Below are 21,320 nucleotides of genomic sequence, written 5' to 3'. Positions count from 1 at the left end.
TTGGGGAAGTTTTCCGCAACAATTTCTTTGAATACTCTTTCTAGATTTTTACCCTTCTCTTCCCCTTCTGGGACACCAATGAGTCTTAAGTTTGGACGTTTCATTTTATCTATCATATCCCTGAGATCCATTTCAATTTTTTTGATTTTTTCCTCCATTCTTTCTTTTGATCTTTCATTTTCTGTTCTGTGAACTTCTAAGACACTGAGACGTTGTTCAGCTTCCTTTAGTCTTGTATTGTGAATATCCAGAGTCTTTTCAATTTGGTCAACAGTTTCTTTTATTTCCATAAGATCTTCTATTTTTTTATTTACTCTTGCAATGTCTTCTTTATGTCGCTTATATCCTGGGCCATGGTCTTCCTGATGTCCTTTAAATCCTTTGCCATGTTTTTGTTCCTCGATTGTAGTTCTTTGATTAATTGTGTGAGGTACTGTGTCTCTTCTGATATCTTGATTTGTGTGTTTGGAGTTGGATTCACCATATTGTCTGGTTTTATCATATGCATTAACATATTCTGTTGTTTTTGGCTTCTTGGCATTTGCTTTGCTTGATAGGGTTCTTTCAAGTTGTAAAAAAAAATACCCAATGTTTCAGAAACACAGTTTGGTGGCGTACACTTTCTCTAACTAACCAGCAGATGGCATCTGTGAGTCACCTATAACCCTCAAGTCAGTTCTCCACCTTGTCCCTGTGGTGTGTGGGGAAATGATTCTTGTGGGGTTCAGTTGGAGAACTCAGTTTGGGTGTGTTGCTGGAGCTGTCCGCCCTGAATGTGGGGTGTGTGCACGGGTGGCCAGGGAGGAAGGACAGCTTTAATATTCAAATCCCCCAGGTTCCTGGAGATTCAAGGCCACCACAAGAGTCTAAGCCTTCATTTAATTTCAGCCCCAGACCCTCTCTCTTGCTGTCCCACAAACCACTGGACTTGGCATAGTGTCCCTGGGTTCTCCGAGTGGGTCCCCCCACCCAACCACGATCCTCCAGGACCTCTGCTGAGGGAATGCCGTGCTACATCACCAGTGCATGCCATCCCTCAAGGGAAGCCCCAGGCCGCCGGGCCGTGCAGGGGCGCTTTCAGCCTGATGCAAAGATGGGCGAACGGGGCACCTCAACATCCCCCTCCTCACACAGTTCCTCCTTCCCAGCTCCGGGACAACTGGCGGGGCTCTGGGCTGTGGGCACGGCCCCAGGCAGGAGTTTATCCAGCCCTCCGGGGAGCCAGCTGCTAGCCGCGGGGTTTCTTTCTGCTTCCGGCTCTCCCCTCCGTTCCCCCGGCCCTGAGGGTATCTGCAGTGGGCTGTCTTCCAGGCCAGACACCGAGAGGCCGGCCCAGCCCCCTCTTGCTGTGTTTTACTGCGTGGTTCCCACTATCACAACTGTAGCCGCTCCTGGGTTTCTTTTTTTTTTTTTTAAAAGAGCCAGTCAGTCTCCAACCGCCAAACCCTGGCTTTCCCAGATGGTGGTGCGGCTGCGGGCCTTCCAGCCAGCTTATTCGCTTGTTTCAGAATGCAGACTCCCAGTTTCACCAAGTATGCGGCCCCTGGGAACTAGCAGACCTCGTCCAGCTGGTGCATTGCTGTAACTGGTATTCTGGGTCACTTTCTGGTTTTTATCTGGTGTTTTTCACGGAGGTGTTTTTTTGCCCTCTCACCTAGCTGCCATGTTAGTTTCTCCTATGCAGTTGTCTTTTAAATCAGATAGAGCTACAAACAAAAATACAATTATTCTGTCTTTTATATTTACTTATGTATTTCTCTTAACTAATGCTCTTTATTTCTTCATGTGGATTCGAGTATGATGGCCTTGCATTTCAGCCTAAAAGATTCTCTTTTGTATTTCTTCTAGGGAAGGTCTGCTAGCAATGAATTCTCTTTATTATTATTTTTTTAACCTGGGACTGTCGTAATTTCTCCTTTGTTTTTGAAGGATAGTTTTGCTGAATATAGAGTTGTTGGTTGACATTCTTTTTCTTTCAGCACTTTGAATATGTCATCTCACTGCCTTCCAACCTCCATATTTCTGAAAAGAAGTTAGCTTTTTTTCTTATCAAGCATCTCTTGTATGTGGTATGTTCCTTTTCTTTTGCTATTTTAAAGATCCTCTTGCCTTTATCTGTCAACATTTTGACTATGATATGTCTAGTTGTGGCTATTTTTTGTTTTATCCTACTTGGAGTTTGTTAAGCTTTTTGAGTGTACAGATGTTTTTTAAAAATGAAATTTGCAAAATTTTTGGCCATTATTTACTACCCCCCCCTCTTTCTGAGAGTTCCATTTTGTGTATGTTAGCATGCTTGATGGTGTCCCACAGGTTTCTTCTATTCTCATTTTTCTTCATTCTTTCTCTCTGCACCTCAGACTGGATAACCTCAATTGAACTGTCTTCAAGTGTGCTGACTCTTCTGCCACATCAAACCTATTGAGCCCCTCTAGTGAATTTTTTTCAGTTATTGCACTGTTCACTGTTCAACTCCCAAATTTTTATTTAGTTCTCTTAAAATTTTTTTTCTCTTTATTGATACTCTCTATTTGGTAAAACATTCTTTAAATTCTTTAGGCATGGTTTTCTTTAATACTTTGAAGATATTTATAAAAGCTGTTTAAAGTGTTTGTCTCGTAAGTCCATTATGTGGGCTACCTCAGCAACAATTTCTCTTGACTGCTTTTCTCTTTGCATGGGCCATACTTCCCTGTTTCTCTGCATGTCTCTTAATTTTCTTTTGAAAACTGGACATTTAAAATAATATGGCAACACTGGAAACCACACTCTCCCCTTCCCAGAGTTGTTGTTTGTTTAGTGACTTTCTTGGACTAATTCTGTAAAATCTGTATTCTTTGTTAGGTGTGGACACTGAAGTCTCTGCTTGTTTAGCTTAGAAGTCAGCTAATGAATAAAGAAAAAAACTGAATGAAAAATAGGGTGGGGGGATGATCTGGGTATTCTTTTTTATTTTTATTCTTATTCTGATTCTTTCTGGTATAAGGAAAGTGTTCAAAAATAGACTGGGGTGATGAATGCACAACTATATGATGGTACTGTGAACCGTTGATTGTACACCATCGATGACTGGTATGTGACTATATCGCAATAAAACTGAATTAAAAAAAAATGCCTTGAAGCTTGCTCTCATATGTTCAGAGGACAGAGCAATAGATGATGGGTGTTAGGGAGGGAGGGAAGGAGAGAGGGAGGAAAAGAAAGAGACAGTGGCGTGACAGGATCTTAAGGGTGATGGATCGGGGTATCGGGGGAGGGGGGTTGGGGTATGATGGAGTTCTGTGTATGGGGTTTGTACTGTTTTTGCAACTGTTCCTGTAAGATTGAACTTATATCAAAATAAAATTTATTATAGAAAAAAAATGCCTTGAACCAATAAGTTTCCCAGCCTTTGCAGACAGGGCTCTGTATGTTGAGGCATGCTTTCAACTCTGGTATGCACTTCACATCTTTGCTTTAGTATTTGCTTCCTGCTTGTACAGAGCCTCAGTTAGTAGAGGTTAGGGATTATGGCTTGCCCATGACTTTCTTATGCATCTACAGAGCTGTCAGCATGCACACAGCCCTATGCATGGGTGTGACCCTTGGATTCCCAAGAATGTTGGCACTTTAAAAACTCCTCACAGACTTCTCATTTCCCAAGTTTTTCCTTTTAATTTTTTTGGTCAGCCTCTGAATAGCCCCAATTGGTAACATCACCTCTGGCAGATACTGTTAAACAGTTGCCAAGATTGTTTTTGACAAAAGCTCTGGGGACAGGGTTGTTTCTATTGAGTCAGTTTTGATTCAGGTCAAATAAAGCAAAAGCTTTGAGAGTGGAGATTTTCAGGGAGTTTCCAGAAAGGTCTAATAGTGACAGTTCTCTGTGGATGGAGCTTTGGGTGAGCTCCAAACCCCTTCTTCCCTTCTCATTTGGCTAAGTTGATGGCTTTCACAGTTAATTAATTGCAAGGCTATCATGGATTTGAGGAGATTGGGGAGGGGGCGGTGTTAAGGCAAGTTAAAACATCAGTGATCACTGTTCTGAGATTCGGCTGTTTTTCTTGAGTAAATACTTTTGCAGTTGTTGCAAGCCTTTAGTTAATTTCTAGAGTTCTGAAAAAGTGGATTTGGAAAGTTTTTGCTAGTATTTATCATTGCTTTTATGGAGCAGGAGGGTTTTGGAGGTCCTTGTTTCATTCCAGAGTGCCCCATTACACTATGAATTTTATAAACTAGTTTTGGCATGTTTGTTAATACACTGAAAGTTTTAGATGTTGTAGGTGACTGGGACCACCCTCAGCCTGTGAGAGGCTCTGATCTGTGTCCACTGCTGTGAACTACTTGTGGAAATGTTTACTGATTGCAATTCTGAAACAGAAACTGCTTCATGTCTAGAAGGTTTGAGAAATCACCAGGTTTCTTGTGAAATGCTCTCAAGATAATAAAAAGAATAAAGAATGGAGGCAAAATTTAATCTAATTTTCTGGAGATAAAATAGCAAAGACACTTTACAGTGGTCTATAACATATAATTGTAAAGATAGTTTTAATCCATCTAAGGGGAAAAAGCCAACCTCTCTTTTATTGAATTTTAACAACCAAGTTCCTGTTCTTAGACTCAAGTTTAAAGGCTGGTTCTGCCTCATACCATGAACTTGAATAAATGTTTCAATTTCTGAGAACCTGCTTCATCATTTGTCAAATGGAGATATCAGACAGCATTGTAGTAGAGGTGGTGGGAATAAGATATAAGTGTGAAAGTACTTTTTAAATAGGAAAGTGCCATGCTCAGGATATGGACAGGATATGAGATTGAGTTGTAGTGTTATGGAGAGTCATCAGGTGACTTTAAAAAGCTCTTATTTAAATAAGGGCTAGATGTAATAATATTTAATTAGACATTTAACATAGGAATATCATATCTAAAATTATAAAATATGAACTTTCCTTTTGGACTATCTAAATTTCTTTATAAAAGTTCATTTATCAGGAGAACCTAAGATGGCGGCTAGGAGAGACAGGGCAAAAAAACACCTCCATGAAAAATACTAGATAGAGGCCAGAAAGTGACACAGAACACCGGTTCCAGCAATGCACCAGCTGGACAAGGTCTGCTAAATCCACAGGGACCATGCACTTGGTGAAACTGGGAGTCTGCTTTCTGAAACGAGTGAGTGAGCCTGCTGAATGTCTGGTAGCCATGCTGCGATGTGGGGAAACCGTGGGTTGCTGTTTGAAGGCGGACTAGTTCTTTTTTAAAAAAATCCAAAAGTGGCTGCAGATACAGCAGCGAGCACCATAGTGAAGCGCAGTAGGAAAGGGCTGTGCAAACTCTTCAGTATCTGGCATGTAAGATAGCCTTTCGCACACCCACTGCTAATTGTCTCGGAGCAAGGAGGACAGGGGTGAGCCAAAGGGGAAAATAACCACGCCCCTTGCAGCCATCTTCCTGGCAGGCTGGGAAGGCTCCTGCCCGGCACTGGAGCCACAGCCCAGAGCTGTGCCAAGGGATCCAATGTGACGAGAAGTGTTTCCGGCAATACTGCGCACACGCCACAATATCGAGCATGGACAATATTTCGCGCACCCACAGCTAACTGTCCCAGAGCTGGGAAGGTGGAGCTGTGCGAAAAGGGGGAAATTAACATGCCCCATTTGGCCATCTTTACAGCAGGCTGGGAATGCCCCTGCATGGCCCAGCGGCCCAGGGCTTCCCTGGAGGGCTGGTGCACACTTGTGATACATCACAGCCTTCCCTCAGCAAAGGCCGCAGAAGGGCACGGCTGGGAAGTGGAGCCCACCCGGAAATCCCAGGGACCATACGCCAATACCAAGGACTTGTGGGTCAGCGGCAGAGACAATCTGTGGTGAGACTGAGATGAAAGGTTAAGACTCTTGCAACAGCCTTAAATCTCCGGGAACACCTGGGAGGTTTAATAATTAAAGCTGCCCCCTCCCTAACTGCTCAGGCACACACCCCACATTCAGGGTGGACAGCACCAACAACACACCCAAACTTGGTGCACCAATTGGACCCCACAAGAACCAGACCTCCACACACCACAAAGACAAAGTTGGGGAGAACTGACTTGAGGGGAATAGGTGACTCACGGACACCGTCTGCTGGTTAGAGAAAGTGTACGCCAACAAGCTGTAGATCTGACAAATTAGAGAATGGTGTCTGAATAATCCTTCATATGGTAAAAGAACCCTATGAAGTAAAGCAAATGCCAAGAGCCCCAAAACAACAGAAAATTGTAAAGCATATGAAAAAACCAGATGATATGGATAACCCAAACCCAAACACCCAAATTAAAAGATCAGAGGAGACACAGTACTTGGAGCAATTAAACAATGAGAGCATGGCACAGGATATAAAGGACATGACGAAGACCCTAGAAGAGCATAAAGAAGAAATTGCAAGAGTAAATAAAAAAATAGATGATCTTATGGAAATAAAAGAAACTGTTGACCAAATTAAAAAGATTCTGGATACTCACAGTACAAGACTAGAGGAAGCTGAACAACGACTCAGCGACCTCGAGAATCACAGAACGGAAGATTAAAGAACAAAAGAAAGAATGGGGAAAAAACTGAAAAAATTGAAATGGATCTGAGGGATATGATAAAATAAAATGTCCAAATATAAGACTCATTGATGACCCAGAAGGGGAAGAGAAGGGTAGAGGTCTAGAAAGCATATTCAAAGAAATTGTTGGGGAAAACTTCCCCAACCTTCTACACAATATAAATACACAAAGCATAAATGCCCAGCAAACTCCAAATAGAATAAATCCAAATAAACCCACTCCAAGACATATTCTGATCAGACTGTCAAAAACTGAAGAGAAGGAGCAAGTTCTGAAAGCAGCAAGAGAAAAGCAATTCACCACATACAAAGGAAACAACATAAGACTAAGTTGTGACTACTCAGCGGCCACCATGGAGGCGAGAAGGCAGTGGCATGACATATTTAAAATTCTGAGAGAGAAAATTTCCAACCAAGAATACTTTATCCAGCAAATTTGAGGCAGAGCTTAAATTTTTCACAGGCAAACAAATGCTGAGAGATTCTGCTAATAAAAGAGCTGCCCTAGTTCAGATACTAAAGGGTGCCCTACTGACTGAGAAACAAAGGAGAGAGAGAGATACAGAAATTTAACAGACACATATAGAACATTAAATCCCAAATCACCAGGACACACATTCTTCTCTAGTGATCACAGATCTTTCTCCAGAATAGACCATATGCTGAGACATAAAACAAGCCTCAATAAATTAAAAAAAAAATTGAAATTATTCAAAGCACATTCTCTGACCACAATGGAATACAAAATGAAGTCAATAACCATCAGAGACTTAGAAAATTCACAAACATCTGGAGGTTAAAAATGAGGGGGAGAGAGAGAACTCAAGATAGCGGCTAGGTAAGGCAGGGCAAAAAAACACCTCCGTGAAAAATACTAGATAAAAGCCAGAAAGTGACCCAGAACACCAGTTCAGCGATGCGCCAGCCTGACAAAGTCTGCTAAATCCACAGGGACCGTGCATTTGGTGAAACCGGGAGTCTGCATTCTGAAACAAGTGAGTGAGCCAGCTGAAAGTTCAGTGGCTGCACTGCAGTGTGGGGAAACCGTGGGTTGGCATTTGGAGATGGACTAGTTCTTTTTAAAAAAAAAAAAACAAAACCTGGGACTGACTGCGGATACAACAGTGAGAACCACGCAGTGAAACACAGCAGTAGCGGGCTCTCCCAATGCCTCAGTGTCTGGTGTGGAGGTTAGCCCTACCCACACCCGCTGCAGATTGTCTCGGGGCCAAAGGGGCAGGGGGAGCCAAAAGGAAAAAGAAACCATGCCCCTTGCAACCATCTCCCCGGCGGGCCGGGGACGCTCCCACCTGGGGCTGGACCCACAGCCCAGAGCCACGCCAAGAAACCCAGTGTGACAGGGAGTGATTCCTGCAGCACCGCATACACGCCACAATATCGGCTGTGGACGGTGGCCTTTAGGGCACCCACAACTAATTGTGCTGGATCTGGGAAGGCAGAGCTGTGCGAAGAGGGGGAAATTAACATGCCCCATTGAACCATCTTTACAGCAGGCTAGGAACACCTCTGCACGGCCCAGCGGCCCAGGGCTTCCCTGGAGGGCTGGTGCACCCTTGTGACATGGCACAGCCTTCCCTCGGCAGGGGTCCTGGAAGAGCACAGCTAAGAAGGGGGACCTGCTCAGAAATCCCAGGGACCCTACACCAGTGCCAGAGACTTGTGGGTCAGTGGCAGAGACAATCTGGCAAGACCGAGTTAAAGGCTTGGACTCTTGCAACAGCCTTAAATCTCTGGGAATACGTAGGAGGTTTGATTATTAAAGCTGCCCTGCCTCCCTAACCGCTCAGACACATGCCCCACATTCAGGAAGGACAGCAGCAACAACACACCCAAACTTGGTGCACCAGTTGAACCCCCACAAGAACCAGACCCCCACACACCACAAGACAAAGCTGGGGAGAACTGACTTGAGGGGAATAGGTGACTCACGGACTCCATCTGCTGGTTTGCTAGAGAAGGTGTACGCCACCAAGCTGTAGATCTGACAAATTAGAGGTTGGTATTTTATAGACCCTGAAAGAACCCTCTGAAGTAAAGCAAATGCCAAGAGCCCCAAAACAACAGAAAATCTTAAAGCATATGATAAAACTGGATGATATGGAGAACCCAAACCCAAACCCCCAAATCAAAAGATCAGAAGAGAGACAGTACTTGGCGCATTTAATCAAACTAAAGTCAAACAATGAGAGCGTAGCACAGAATATAAAGGACATGAAAAAGAGCATGGCACAGGATATAAAGGACATAAAGAAGAGCTTAGAAGAGCATAAAGAAGAAATTGCAAGAATAAATGAAAAAATGGACGATCTTATGGAAAAAAAGAAATTTTTGGCCAAATTAAAAAGACATTGGATACTCATAATACAAGATTAGAGGAAGGTGAACAACAACTCAGCATCCTTGAGGACCACAGAACAGAAAATGAAACAACAAAAGAAAGAATGGGGAAAAAAAATTGAAAAAACTGAATTGGATCTCAGGGATACAATAGATAAAATAAAACGTCCAAATATAAGACTCATTGGTGTCCCAGAAAGGGAAGAGAAGGGTAAAGGTCTAGAAAGAGTATTCAAAGAAATTGTTGGGGAAAACTTCCCAAACCTTCTACACAATATATATACACAAAGCATAAATGCCCAGCAAACTCCAAATAGAATAAATCCAAATAAACCCACTGCAAGACATATTCTGATCAGACTGTCAAATACTGAAGAGAAGGAGCAAGTTCTGAAAGCAGCAAGAGAAAAGCAATTCACCACATACAAAGGAAACAACATAAGACTAAGTAGTGACTACTCAGTGGCCACCATGAAGGGGAGAAAGCAGTGGCATGACATATTTAAAATTCTGAGAGAGAAAATTTCCAACCAAGAATACTTTATCCAGCAAAACTCTCCTTCACATTTGAGGGAGAGCTTAAATTTTTCACAGGCAAACAAATGCTGAGAGATTGTGCTAATAAAAAAGCTGCCCTAATTCAGATACTAAAGGGTGCCCTACCGACCGAGAAACAAAGAAAGGAGAGAGAGATATACAGAAATTTAACAGACATATATAGAACATTAAATCCCAGATCACCAGGACACACATTCTTCTCTAGTGATCACGGATCTTTCTCCAGAATAGACCATATCCTGGGACATGAAACAAGTCTCAATAAATTAAAAAAAAATGAATTTATTCAAAGCACATTCTCTGACCACAGTGGAATACAAATAGAAGTCAATAACCATCAGAGACTTAGAAAATTCACAAACACCTGGAAGGTAAAAATTAGGGGGAGATGAAAACATTCCTGGGTAATCAAAAGCTGAGGGACTTCATCACCAGTAATCAGTCCTATAAGAAATGCTAAAGGTAATTGAGCAGGCTGAAAGGAAGGGACACTAAACAATTGACTGAAGCCACATGAAGAAATAAAGATTTCCAGTAAAGATCTCGTAGTAAATATAAATACCAATACTACTGTATTTTTGATTTGTAACTCTACTATTTACTTCCTACAGGATCTAAAATACATGAAGTATAATGGTAAATCAGTGTTTTTGGACTCAATGTAAAATATGTAATTTTTGACAAGAACTCCATAAAGGTGGCGGAATGGAGGAGTCAAGGAACATAACTTATGTGTCCTATGGAAGTTAAGTTGGTATCAAAGAAAAACAATATTGTTCTAGATTTAAGAGGTTAAATTTAAGCCCCATGGTAAACAGAAAGTATCAGAGAATATGACCATAGAGATGAAAAGTGGAGTATGGGTTATCAGAAGTGGGGGAAGGGGTAATGGAGAGTTAAGAAAGGAGTGTAGGGTTTCTGTTTGGGGTGAAGGGAAATTTCTAGTAATGGATGGTGGGAAGGTGATAGCACTGCAACATTCTAAAAGTGATTAATCCCACGAATAAAATGTTAGGGAGGGGTTTAAATGGGAAGATTTAGACTGTATATATGTTTCCACACACACACACATATACAAGTCTAAATAGACAATGACAATTAAATGCCAAGGATGATCCTGGATGGGACCTGAGGATGGAGGAGAGGAGGCTCAAAGGGATATAGTTGGGACATAAGAAAAAAAAAAAGGAAATAAAGAATGTAAGCTTTGTATCAATGTTGAATTTCTTGAACTTCTTAGCTGCGCTTAATAGGAATGCATAAAAAATGTTCTTCTTCATGGGAAATGTATATGTGAATTATATTGTTAGTTCAGTGTTTGCAGTCTGCTCTCATATGTTCAGAAGACAGAGCAATAGATGATGGATGATAGATAGGGCGGGAGGGATAGAGGGAGGGAGGGAAAGAAAGAAATGGTGGTGTGATAGGATGTTAAAGTTGGTGGATCGGGGTATCGGGGGGGGTCAGGGTATGCTGGAGTTCTGTGTATGGGGTTTGTATTGTTTTTGCAACTGTTCATGTAAGTTTGAGTTTATTTCAAAATAAAATTTAAAAAAAAAGGGGGAGATGAAAACATTCCCGGATAATCAAAAGCTGAGGGACTTCATCACCAGTAGATCAGTCCTATAAGAAATGCTAAAGGGAATTCTGCAGGCTGAAAGGAAGGGACACTAAACAATTGACTGAAACCACAAGAAATAAAATTTCCAGTAAAGATCACGTGGTAAATATAAATACCACTACTACTGCATTTTTGATGTGTAACTCCACTATTTACTTCCTACAGGATCTAAAATACATAAAGTGTAATGATAAATCAGTGGTTTTGGACTCAATGTAAAATATGTAATTTTTGACAAGAACTACATAAAGGTGGGGGAATGGGGTATAGGAATGTAGTTTATGTGTCCTATTAAAGTTAAGTTGGTATCAAAGAAAACAAGATTGTTACAGACTTAAGAGGTTAAATTTAAGCCCCACGGTAAACACAAAGAAAGTGTCAGAGAATATGATCATACAGACGAAAAGTAGAGTATGGGTTATGAGAAGTGGGGGGAAGGGGCAATGGGGAGTTAATGAGTGTATGGTTTCTGTTTGGGGTGAAGGGAAATTTCTGGTAATGGATGGTGGGAAGGTGATGGCATAGCAACACTGTGAATGTGATTAATCTCACTAAATGGAATGCTTGGGAGGGGTTGGAATGGGAAGATTTATGCTGTAGATATGTTTCCACAATTGAAAAAAAAGATACTCTAAATAGATAATGACAATTAAATGCCATAGTGTTCCTGGATGAGATCTAAGAAGAGAGGAGAAAAGGCTCAAAAGGACACAATCGGGACATAAGAAAAAAATGAAATATAGAATGCAAGCTTTATATCAATGTTAAATTTCTTGAACTTCTTAACTACACTTAATGTGATTACATAAATGAATATTTTTGTTCATAGGAAATGTTTATGTGAATTACATTATTGGTCAAGGATGTGTGCAACTTGTTCTCATATGTTCAGAAGACAGAGCAATAGATGATGGATGAGAGGGAGTGAGGGAAAGAAAGAAATGGTAAAGTGACAAAATACTGAAGTTGGTAGATCGGGGTATCGGTGGATGGGGGTTGAGGTATGCTGGAGTTCTGTGTACGGGGTTTGTATTATTTTTGTGACTGTTCCTGTAAGTTTGAATTTATTTCAAAATAAAAATTAAAAAAAATTCATTTATCTTTTAATTTAAAATTTGTTCTGAATAGTTCAAAAGTCGAAACAGTAAAAGAGGGCTCCATCACAAGTCTTCTTCCACCCCTGGCCCTACCACCTTTTCTTCTCCTGCTCTCTATGGAGGGAAAACATTTTTGTCTTTTCCTGGCAGTATTTTTATCCTAATGTGGGAAAACATGAATATGTCTACTCATAAATTTGATCTTATCTGCAATGTCTTTGCGAGGTAAATTGTTATCACCATGTTGTAGATGACTGATAGCCAAAACAGTAAATTGGTCAGTTAAACAACAAGTAAACCCTTGCTGGCTGGGATGGAAATCCAGGGACATTGACGTCAAGGTGCCCACAACTACCTTGTTTCTCTGCTCAGTGAACTTTCTGTGAAATAGGGTAAATCTTCCAGAAAACAGTGGATAGAGCTATGTTCTTTAACAGTATTTGCTTTTCAGATTGGTGGACCAAACAATGCCCGGCTGACTTCTCGTTTGGGGAAAGAGTATGTCAATGTCATGAACATGCTCATTTTAACACTCCCTGGGACTCCCATAACTTACTATGGGGAAGAAATAGGAATGGAAAACATTTTAGCTACAAATCTCAACGAAAGTTATGATGCTGTAAGTTTAATACAACCACTGTGTACTTTATGGCTGTAAAACCAAGTACTTTTTTTTTGCCAAATCGAGAGAGTTTACAATTTCTATTCTACTCTTGCATGCTATGCTGATTTGGTTTTCTTTCTTACTGTTAAACAATAAGAATTCTCAGCTCTTTTGGTGGTGGGGAGCTTGTTAAAAGCGCTGCTTCCTGGCTACATAACTGAATTTCTTGGGCAGAAACCAGGAGCCTGCATTTTAAAGATGTCCAGCTGAGTCTTATGCACACTAAAATTTAAGAACCAGCATTCTGAGCTCAGAATATTATTCATGGCCCTTTACCTGAAACACAGGGTTAAGAACATTACTTCTTTAGTTTTTGTCTGTCCTGCTAGATCTTGTTTGACCAAAGCAAAAAGACTCTTCCTTTTATTAAATACAATGTATTTATTTATTTACATTTTAAATACAATGTACAGTCTCAGACTTGATCGGTTTTTGTTTTATTTTTGTCTGAAGCTATGCATCTCACTACTATGTTGCTGGGTAGTGGACTAATCTTGAACCTTTAATTTGTATGGTTAGCTTTTAATTATATGAGATCCAATTTCCCTAATATCTAGTCAAGCTGAAACTTTTTCTATTTTAACTCCAAAATTTGTGTGTGTATATTCATGTACAATAACCAGTCTGGATACATTAGGACAGAATTCAGCCTCATGTGTACATACCAGTATTCTTGAATTCACCATCACTGTATCACAGTAGAACGAAAAACTTTAGAAGAATTGGTAACAGCATATTTTGAAATGCTACATTATTTTTAGAGAAAAAAGCAGCAAATATTCCGGGCATGTATCAATGTTCAGTTAGTATAGTTTATTCAAACTCAAGGTGTTATTAGCTATTTTCCAATTAAAGCATGAAATCAGTTTATGTGAAGGCCTTTTTCATTGTAAATGCTGATGAATACAAGCATTAGTTAACAAATGAAATGCAATATCTTTGAAGTATATTCAGGACTAAGTAACTTTTCTTCTACTAACCATTGTTTTCTCTTTATGGTTTTCTGACATAGAATACCCTTCTCTCGAAGTCACCAATGCAGTGGGACAACAGCTCAAATGCCGGTTTTTCTGAAGGCAATAATACCTGGTTACCCCCCAATTCAGATTATCAAACTGTGAATGTTGATGTAAGTATCAGTGAAAAACTTATGTTGATTTTAGAAACAGGAAACGAGTTTCTGTACTGAAGATATACTCACCATGAGTCTGTCTAAAACATTAACTGATACTCTTTAAATAATCACTTCTGCAGTTTTCATTTTGTAAGGTGTTTGCAGATCATTTTTGTAAAAATACAAATTGGTACATAAGTTTACCATCTGAAGCATCATACAGAATATATACCCTTTATTGAAATGACCTTTACCAAGACCTTTGAGCTATGAAGATGAACACTTTAAGCAAGTCTTTCAATAAGCCCAGTTACTCTTCTTCCCTTCCTCCTCTCAAAGGAAGGAGCAAGGGAAAGGAAGAGTTGAGTAAATAAATAGTTAATAAAATAATAAATCCAGGGTAATGTGAACTTGAGGGTAAGGCTGTTTACCTGAAGAAACTAAAGACATGAATAATCCTTCAAGTAGCTATTCTAGAACAGCACATCCTTTGGCTTCTTCCTATACTGCTGAACATTCTGTTCTCTTAGTGCTCAAATTTCCCAAGTTCAGCAAACAAATTTCCTAAAGAGAAATGCATAAATTCCAGCCAAATGCTAAATTATGGTCAGCTCCTAGACCAGAAAAAAATGAAATGGCTTCTGGTGGGTAAAAAGAGATTCCACTGCCATGCAATAGTGAAAAAAATTTCATTGTAAAACACAATCTAAACCAATTTTAGGAAAGAGAAATTATTGGCATTATATGACGATACATAAAAAATCTGTAACTCCACCAATATCCTAATCTAAGTATTTTGCAAAAATCTCCCCAGCTTACTCTGATGTAGAACTCTATGCAAAGCCTCCTGTTTCCACAGTGATCCCCAAGCACAACTAAGAATTCCTGGATTGTATAAGCTCATCATTTTATATAACTGTAGGTCCTTGAAGGTACAAATTATATATTTAACATTTTGGAGTAAATATATCTTATTGAATTTCATTATATCCAAAATGCTTCCATAGACCAATTTGAATCCAATATATGAGAAATCCTACATAAAAATGCACGCCAGCAAGATGGAAAAATTTAAGTGAAAATTAAAATAATGACAAATTTTTCTTCTATTGGATTAGCAGTCTTTAAAAATGGTACTGAGTAATGCTTAAAGGTATGCAACACCATAATCATAAATTTTAGCCAATGCTACTTTAATAAAATACATTCACAATAGCCCTAGAAAGGAATGATGCCATCAAGAAGTGATATAATCATCTGTTGGACAGCATGATTCTAGATACTGAGAAAAGTATATTTTAAAATGTTCATTAAAATTTTAAGGGCATCTATTTAGAAGAAGAGACATAAATATATAATTTCCAACAATATAGAAGGGAAAAAAACTACATAAAGCCAATTGATCAAATAAAAGGCTAAGAGGAAGAAAATGAGATAAAATAAAGTGGCAGGAATTATGTCTAAAACCATGGTAATCACAAATATGAATGGATTCAATTCACCTATTAAAAGATAAAAATTCTCAGATTCAGAAACAAGATAAACAATCCAGGCAAATGCTAACAGAAGGAAAGTTTACAATCTGGCTACATACTATCAAAACAAAATATGCCTTTACCTTTTTCACCTAGTAATTCCATGCCTAGAAATTTATCCTATACATACTTGCACATGTGCACAATGATAAAATATGCAAGGTTCTCCTCTACAGCATTGTTCTTAATAGAAGACTGGAAATAATCTAAATATTTTATTAATAGAAAACCTGCTAATTATGGTTAATCTATACAGTGGAATAGTATGCAGTTTTTAAAAAGAGCTCTATTTTTTTTTGATATGAGATGAGACCATTTCCAAGATATATTAAATAAGAAAAAAAGTGTGCTAAATGCTAGTAATATGACATTTAAAATATCTCCATGTCTGAATAAGCACAAAACATAATTTCACATGATAGATATAAATGAAAGAATACAGAAATGGCAGTAGTGTGTCTCTGGAAGGGGAACTGAGAAATTAGGAGCAGGTGTTGAAGAACACCAACTCTTTTAGTACTTATATCTTATAGTATGTGCATGTATTTCCTAGTCAAAGAATAAAGTTACAATAAGCAGGGGTTGAAATATTTAATAGAAGACAAAATAGAATTCAATGTGAAAAGCACTATATGAAACAAAGGTGACTTTTAAAAAAATGATAAAAGAACATTCTACTAAAAAACATGAATCTTTATGCATCTAATGATAGCTTCAAAATATATAAAACAAATACACTGAGACATGCAAAGAGAAATTGAGAAATCTACAATTACAGAGAGAGACTTTAACATACTTCTAGAAATGATAAATCAGGTAGACAAAAGCAATAGCCTAACACTTATTCATTACTTCTTATGGGAGTGGCACTGAATGATGTGCTTTACATGCATTATCTAAGGTTACAGAAATAACTATGACAAGTCATATACATGGGTACCATAAATACTTCTGTACCTGAAAAACAAGAGAATAAACTTTTCCATTCATTAGATATCCATTAAAGACCACATATTACACACCCACCCACAAACAACAGCAACAACATCAACAAGAACACAACTACACCCACCCCCACCCCCTGGCAAGTGTACAATGAAATGAAGATTATCACTGATTTGGCAACAAATCTTATGAAGAATAATTTGGCATTAAGTAACAGGTGTTCCATATTCTTTGACCTCATAATTGTCTTTTTGATGACCTACCCTAAAGAAATAATCCAAATACAGGGGTGGGGTGGGGAGAGAATATATACTCAAATGTTTTATATATAAAAACTCAAAATGTTGAAAGGGAATTGTTAAGTATGGTATAACCATTCAACAGAATACTATTTTGTCCTTAAAATGACATTTATGGAGGCTATGTAATATATAACTGGGGGAAGTTCCTGAAATGTTAAAGGAAAAAAAAAAACACAAAAGTACATTAAATTATGGATGTTTTTTATATAGCTATAAAATAAACCCAAATTTTCTTTAATGAATATTACTTTTATAGTAAAAAAATTTTTCTGACTTTTGTTTTACATCCTTTTTGTAACTTTGTTCTAACACTAGCTATGCAAGAAATAAACCTGCTGAAGTTACATGATCTTTGCACAACAGCAGTGTACAGTGTTTTACAAGAGAACAGATAAGCCCAAATTAATCAGAAGTTCTCAAGGGCCCATGGCCATGGTAGCTTTTTCCCCAGGCATTTGGCAGCACAATATAGCATACAGTGACTTCATTTAGTCAAGTTAAATATCTACTAACTTTGACATGGACATTTTTTCTGGGATTCCTAAAGAGGAGTCAAATCTGGCTAAGGTGTAAAAGAGCATTTTGCAGACTTCATTGGCTCCCAGACAATTTGAAACCCTGAATTTGCAACTTATCAGTGTCGATAAAAATTATTCTTATTTACTTATTAATACTTACAATTTTGTAGATTAATACTTACAATTTGATATTTATTTTAAGGGACAAAATTTAAAGCAAGTTTTTTGGGAAATAATTTTTTCTTGGATACTAAAATAATTTTAAAAACATTCTTTGAATCAAACATTTATGTAAATACTTTTTTTTAAAAAAAAATAGGTCCAAAAGACTCAGTTCAAATCAACGTTGAAGTTATATCAAGAATTAAGTTTACTTCATGCCAATGAGCTACTCCTCAGCAGGGGCTGGTTTTGCCATGTGTGGAACGAGAACAATTTTGTTGTGTACACACGAGAGTTGGATGGAATGGACAGAGTCTTTACCATGGTTCTGAATTTTGGAGAATCAGCCTCAAAGGTAAATCTACAGGAAATGCTTCCAGGACTTCCCTCAAAAGTGAGCATAAGGTTAAGTACCAATACTGCCACCCAAGGCAGTCAGGTTGAAACAAATGCCATTATACTGGACAAAGGAGAAGGACTCATCCTCGATTACAAAATGAAGACTCTCCTTCATCATCAAACAGAGCTCAAAGAGAGATGCTTTGTTTCCAATCGGGCATGCTATTCTAGCATATTAAACATACTGTACAGCTTGTGTTAGGCACCTCTCTGTGAAAGAGATGAAGACACCGGCATTCATTTTTAGTATAAGCTTTTGCAGTAGCTTCATGTACAGGTTCCTGCTGGGTAACCTTGATGAAGACTAGTCATTAATTCTTAGACGGTTCTGTAGCTTGAATGTAACTGCTTTAGGAACAGTTCTCAAATGTTTTTAAAGAATAAAAAAATATTTAAGAGGAAATTATCACTTGTAGCAACCTGTAACTTTATTGGGATAGCATCAATGAGATAACTAGATCACTTTAGGATCCCAGATTATTTGAAAGATCTAATTAACTTAATGCAGTCATTGAAGCTGGAGGATGATCCACTGCTACAGGGTCTAAAAATGTTCACTGGCTAAAAAGGCAGGATATTGATTTGTAAACTGTTCGAAGAAAATCTTACAGACAAAAACAACAGAAGTTCCAGTTGTTGGGAGGGACGACCTGGAGTCCTGCAGTCACCAATCCCTCCCTTGTCCCCTACTCCTATATCCCCTACCTTCAAAGGTGCATGATTTGAAAACTACTTTTGTAGATTTAGGGGCATGTGCATGAGTGAAAAGAATGAGGAAAAGCAAGGGAGATGTAGACTAAGCACAATTTGGATGGAGATGCAAATTTTAAAAAATTGTTTAGTAACTGAAAAATCTCACTCTTGTTAATCCAGTTGGAAGTAATACCATGAATTATTTCAAGATTTCCAATTCCCAGATGAATGTGGCATTTCAGAATTTTAAATATTTCTTAAGAGCCTCAAAAACACTGGTGCTGTCAAGTCCAAGTTCCTCATACAGGAATTTTATTTGAGATGAAATCTAAAAAAAAAACCCACAGATTTTAATAATTAGATAGATGGCCTATTTGGTAAAACTCCAGTGTTTAAGTCTCTTTCTGTATCTATCTTCGTCTAACTCCCAAGTACGGCAAGGTACCTTTATTCAGGGCAGAGGCAGAAGGCTCTTGACGACTAAGATTCAATTACTTCTTTTAACAGAGGTCACTTATTCTACAAGGGAGAGCCTTTTCTCTTGATGGACTCAGGTCTACTCCCTCCCTCTCCTTGGCCTCAGCCATAGGCAGAACCACTATCAACCCTACTGCAACTACTGAGATGCTGAGACCACCACATCTGTACTTAGGCATCCTGAGGGGGGCTGGGTAACATACCTTTTTGTGAGAATCCTCAATTACATGGTTGCCTCCAGGCTGAATATCTAAAATAATATTGGGGATCTGATAGCCTGAAAGAATCATATATAAAACAATTAGAATGTTTCTGGTTCAAGATGGCTGATTGAGATCCACTTTTCCCTTCTACTTCTGAATACTCTGAAAATAATAGTAAAGGAATAAAGGCTGAAATCACAAACACCTACAACAACAAGATTGAAGGGGGCAAGCAGAAGACAAAACTTCTGAAAGAGGGAAAGCAGGAGGACCAGTGGCCAATAAAGCAGGATGGAGACTGTAGTCCCCAGAGTACACATGGAGAAAGCTGCAATCTAGGGGGTAGCCAATTGGCCCTGAGAAATCTGACTGATCTGGAAATACCAACTACAGCAAAGGGTGAGAGTGAGACATGGAGCTGAACACAGGGATGCTGTCTGAAAATTTGTATGTAGATCCTTACTACCCCTGAGCCCAAGATATCTTGGCATGCAGTTTCAGAGAACAGAGGGAAAGTTCTTGTCTAATGAAATAGAACTGCTTGGAGAAAATTAAAGCAGCTAGTTTGGGCACTGAAGCTGTAGAACAAAAATCTTACAATTTCTCTTTTAGAGGTTCCCAAGAATAATGACTCAATAAATATTTTTGAATGACTTTTGACTGTGGGATATTTAGATTTGATAGTTCCAATTTACTTTTTTTCTAAATTGTACCCTGCACACCTTTTAAAAAAAACTGTACTTTGAAAAAGAGGTGAGTCACAATTATTACATATGCTCTGACTGCGGAGGCAACATAAGAAATTTAGGACAATTATTTGTCCTAAATCATAACAATTTGGTATGTAGCTTAAAATATATTACTCTGAGAAATATGCTGAGGGTTACAGACCATTTAGCCATGTTCCCTGCTTCTAGGTGGTCTCCTACCTTCACCTGTGTCCTTAGCATGCTCAGTGATGGCTTCCTTGAGTTTCTCAGAATAGCTGACAATTCCTTTCAGAGGTACACGTTCGTCGTTTTCATAAGCTGTGATGTGCATTGAAGGATAATGCTAAAAGAAAATAGTTCATGTCATTTATTATATTCTCTTTTCACCTTTCAGACCATGAAAAATAATCACCTCCAATTTTTTTTTACCTAAGTGCTAGAAGTTTTTTTTTTACTTGGCATTCTTGAGAGATCTATAGTATTATAACACTAGAATACTTGTTAGCCTTTTCTTCACTAGAGACCATGACTCAATAACTTTATTCCCTTGAAGTATTAAACTGAAACAAACACGGAGTGTGAGAAGAAATGGTGCTGAAAAGTTGTTTGGGTATACAAGTAGAAACAATCTAAAACCCTACTAATTTCTGCTTCAGCTCATAAGCTAAGTATCCTTTTAACAATCTTCCCTATCACTTCAGGATAATATATTTTAACTGTCTTTTACTACCTGAGGTTTAATATTTTGATAGGGGCAGTAACGTTTTATGTAGTTCTTGTGTTTTTCATCAGATGAAGGATTCCCCCATTCTTCTAATTCTTCTAGTGTCAGAGGAAGTGTAGTGTCCATCATGGTATTGAGAACATCCAAGAAAGGTGCCTAAAAAAAAAAAAAAGGCAAAGAAACTTATACCATGACTAAGAAGTTGGTAAAATGAATTTCAGAAAAATATTACATTTTATGAATACATATGTTGACATGAGGAAAGAGCTCAAGGAACCATGTGGATTCCCAGGAGCCAGACTAATTATTCAATCTTTAACCAGGATCTGTAATATATAACTGGCTTGCTGTTAACTGTTTAGATTCCTTAAATGACATTTATACAACGAGACAGAACGGGTTTATCTTCTTATCTCACAATTCTTTGCTTTTAGTTTAGTGCCTTTTTGTTCATATATACATATTTTTTTCTCTTATAAAAGTAATAAATGCTAACTGAAGAAAATGTGGAAAATACTCAACTTGAAAGAAGGAAAAAAAAATCACCCATTGTTCCATAAAGCAGTGTTAGAACATTTAATAGAATGGAGGCTGTTTCTTTTTACCTAGCCTTATATTCCTCTGTTAGCATATCTGTTTTCCCTCATTTCAATATTAAGCATGACAGTGA

General features: G+C 38.4%; 2 protein-coding genes across 4 annotated transcripts in view; one reads left to right on the top strand and one right to left on the bottom strand.

The window, feature by feature from the left end:
• Positions 1–20,822, top strand: part of SLC3A1 (solute carrier family 3 member 1) — a 124,034-nt gene extending 103,212 nt beyond the window's left edge. For all 3 annotated transcript variants that reach the window (XM_037807269.1, XM_037807267.1, XM_037807268.1), the window contains 3 exons: positions 12,656–12,823; positions 13,881–13,997; positions 17,602–20,822. In XM_037807269.1, the coding sequence (XP_037663197.1) occupies positions 12,656–12,823; positions 13,881–13,997; positions 17,602–18,045 (729 nt within the window). In that variant the 3' untranslated portion in view covers positions 18,046–20,822. The remainder of the gene's footprint in view (positions 1–12,655; positions 12,824–13,880; positions 13,998–17,601) is intronic.
• Positions 15,155–21,320, bottom strand: part of PREPL (prolyl endopeptidase like) — a 67,948-nt gene continuing 61,782 nt past the window's right edge. Inside the window, 4 exon segments of the mRNA XM_037807276.1 lie at positions 15,155–18,864; positions 19,217–19,290; positions 20,146–20,269; positions 20,657–20,806. Coding sequence (XP_037663204.1) covers positions 18,775–18,864; positions 19,217–19,290; positions 20,146–20,269; positions 20,657–20,806 — 438 coding nt within the window. The 3' untranslated portion in view covers positions 15,155–18,774.

The sequence above is a fragment of the Choloepus didactylus genome, chromosome 17 (assembly GCF_015220235.1).
Source record: "Choloepus didactylus isolate mChoDid1 chromosome 17, mChoDid1.pri, whole genome shotgun sequence".
NCBI lineage: Eukaryota > Metazoa > Chordata > Mammalia > Pilosa > Megalonychidae > Choloepus > Choloepus didactylus.
The sequence above is the reverse complement of the archived record's forward strand: the minus strand, read 5'-3'. Positions and strand labels throughout refer to the sequence as shown.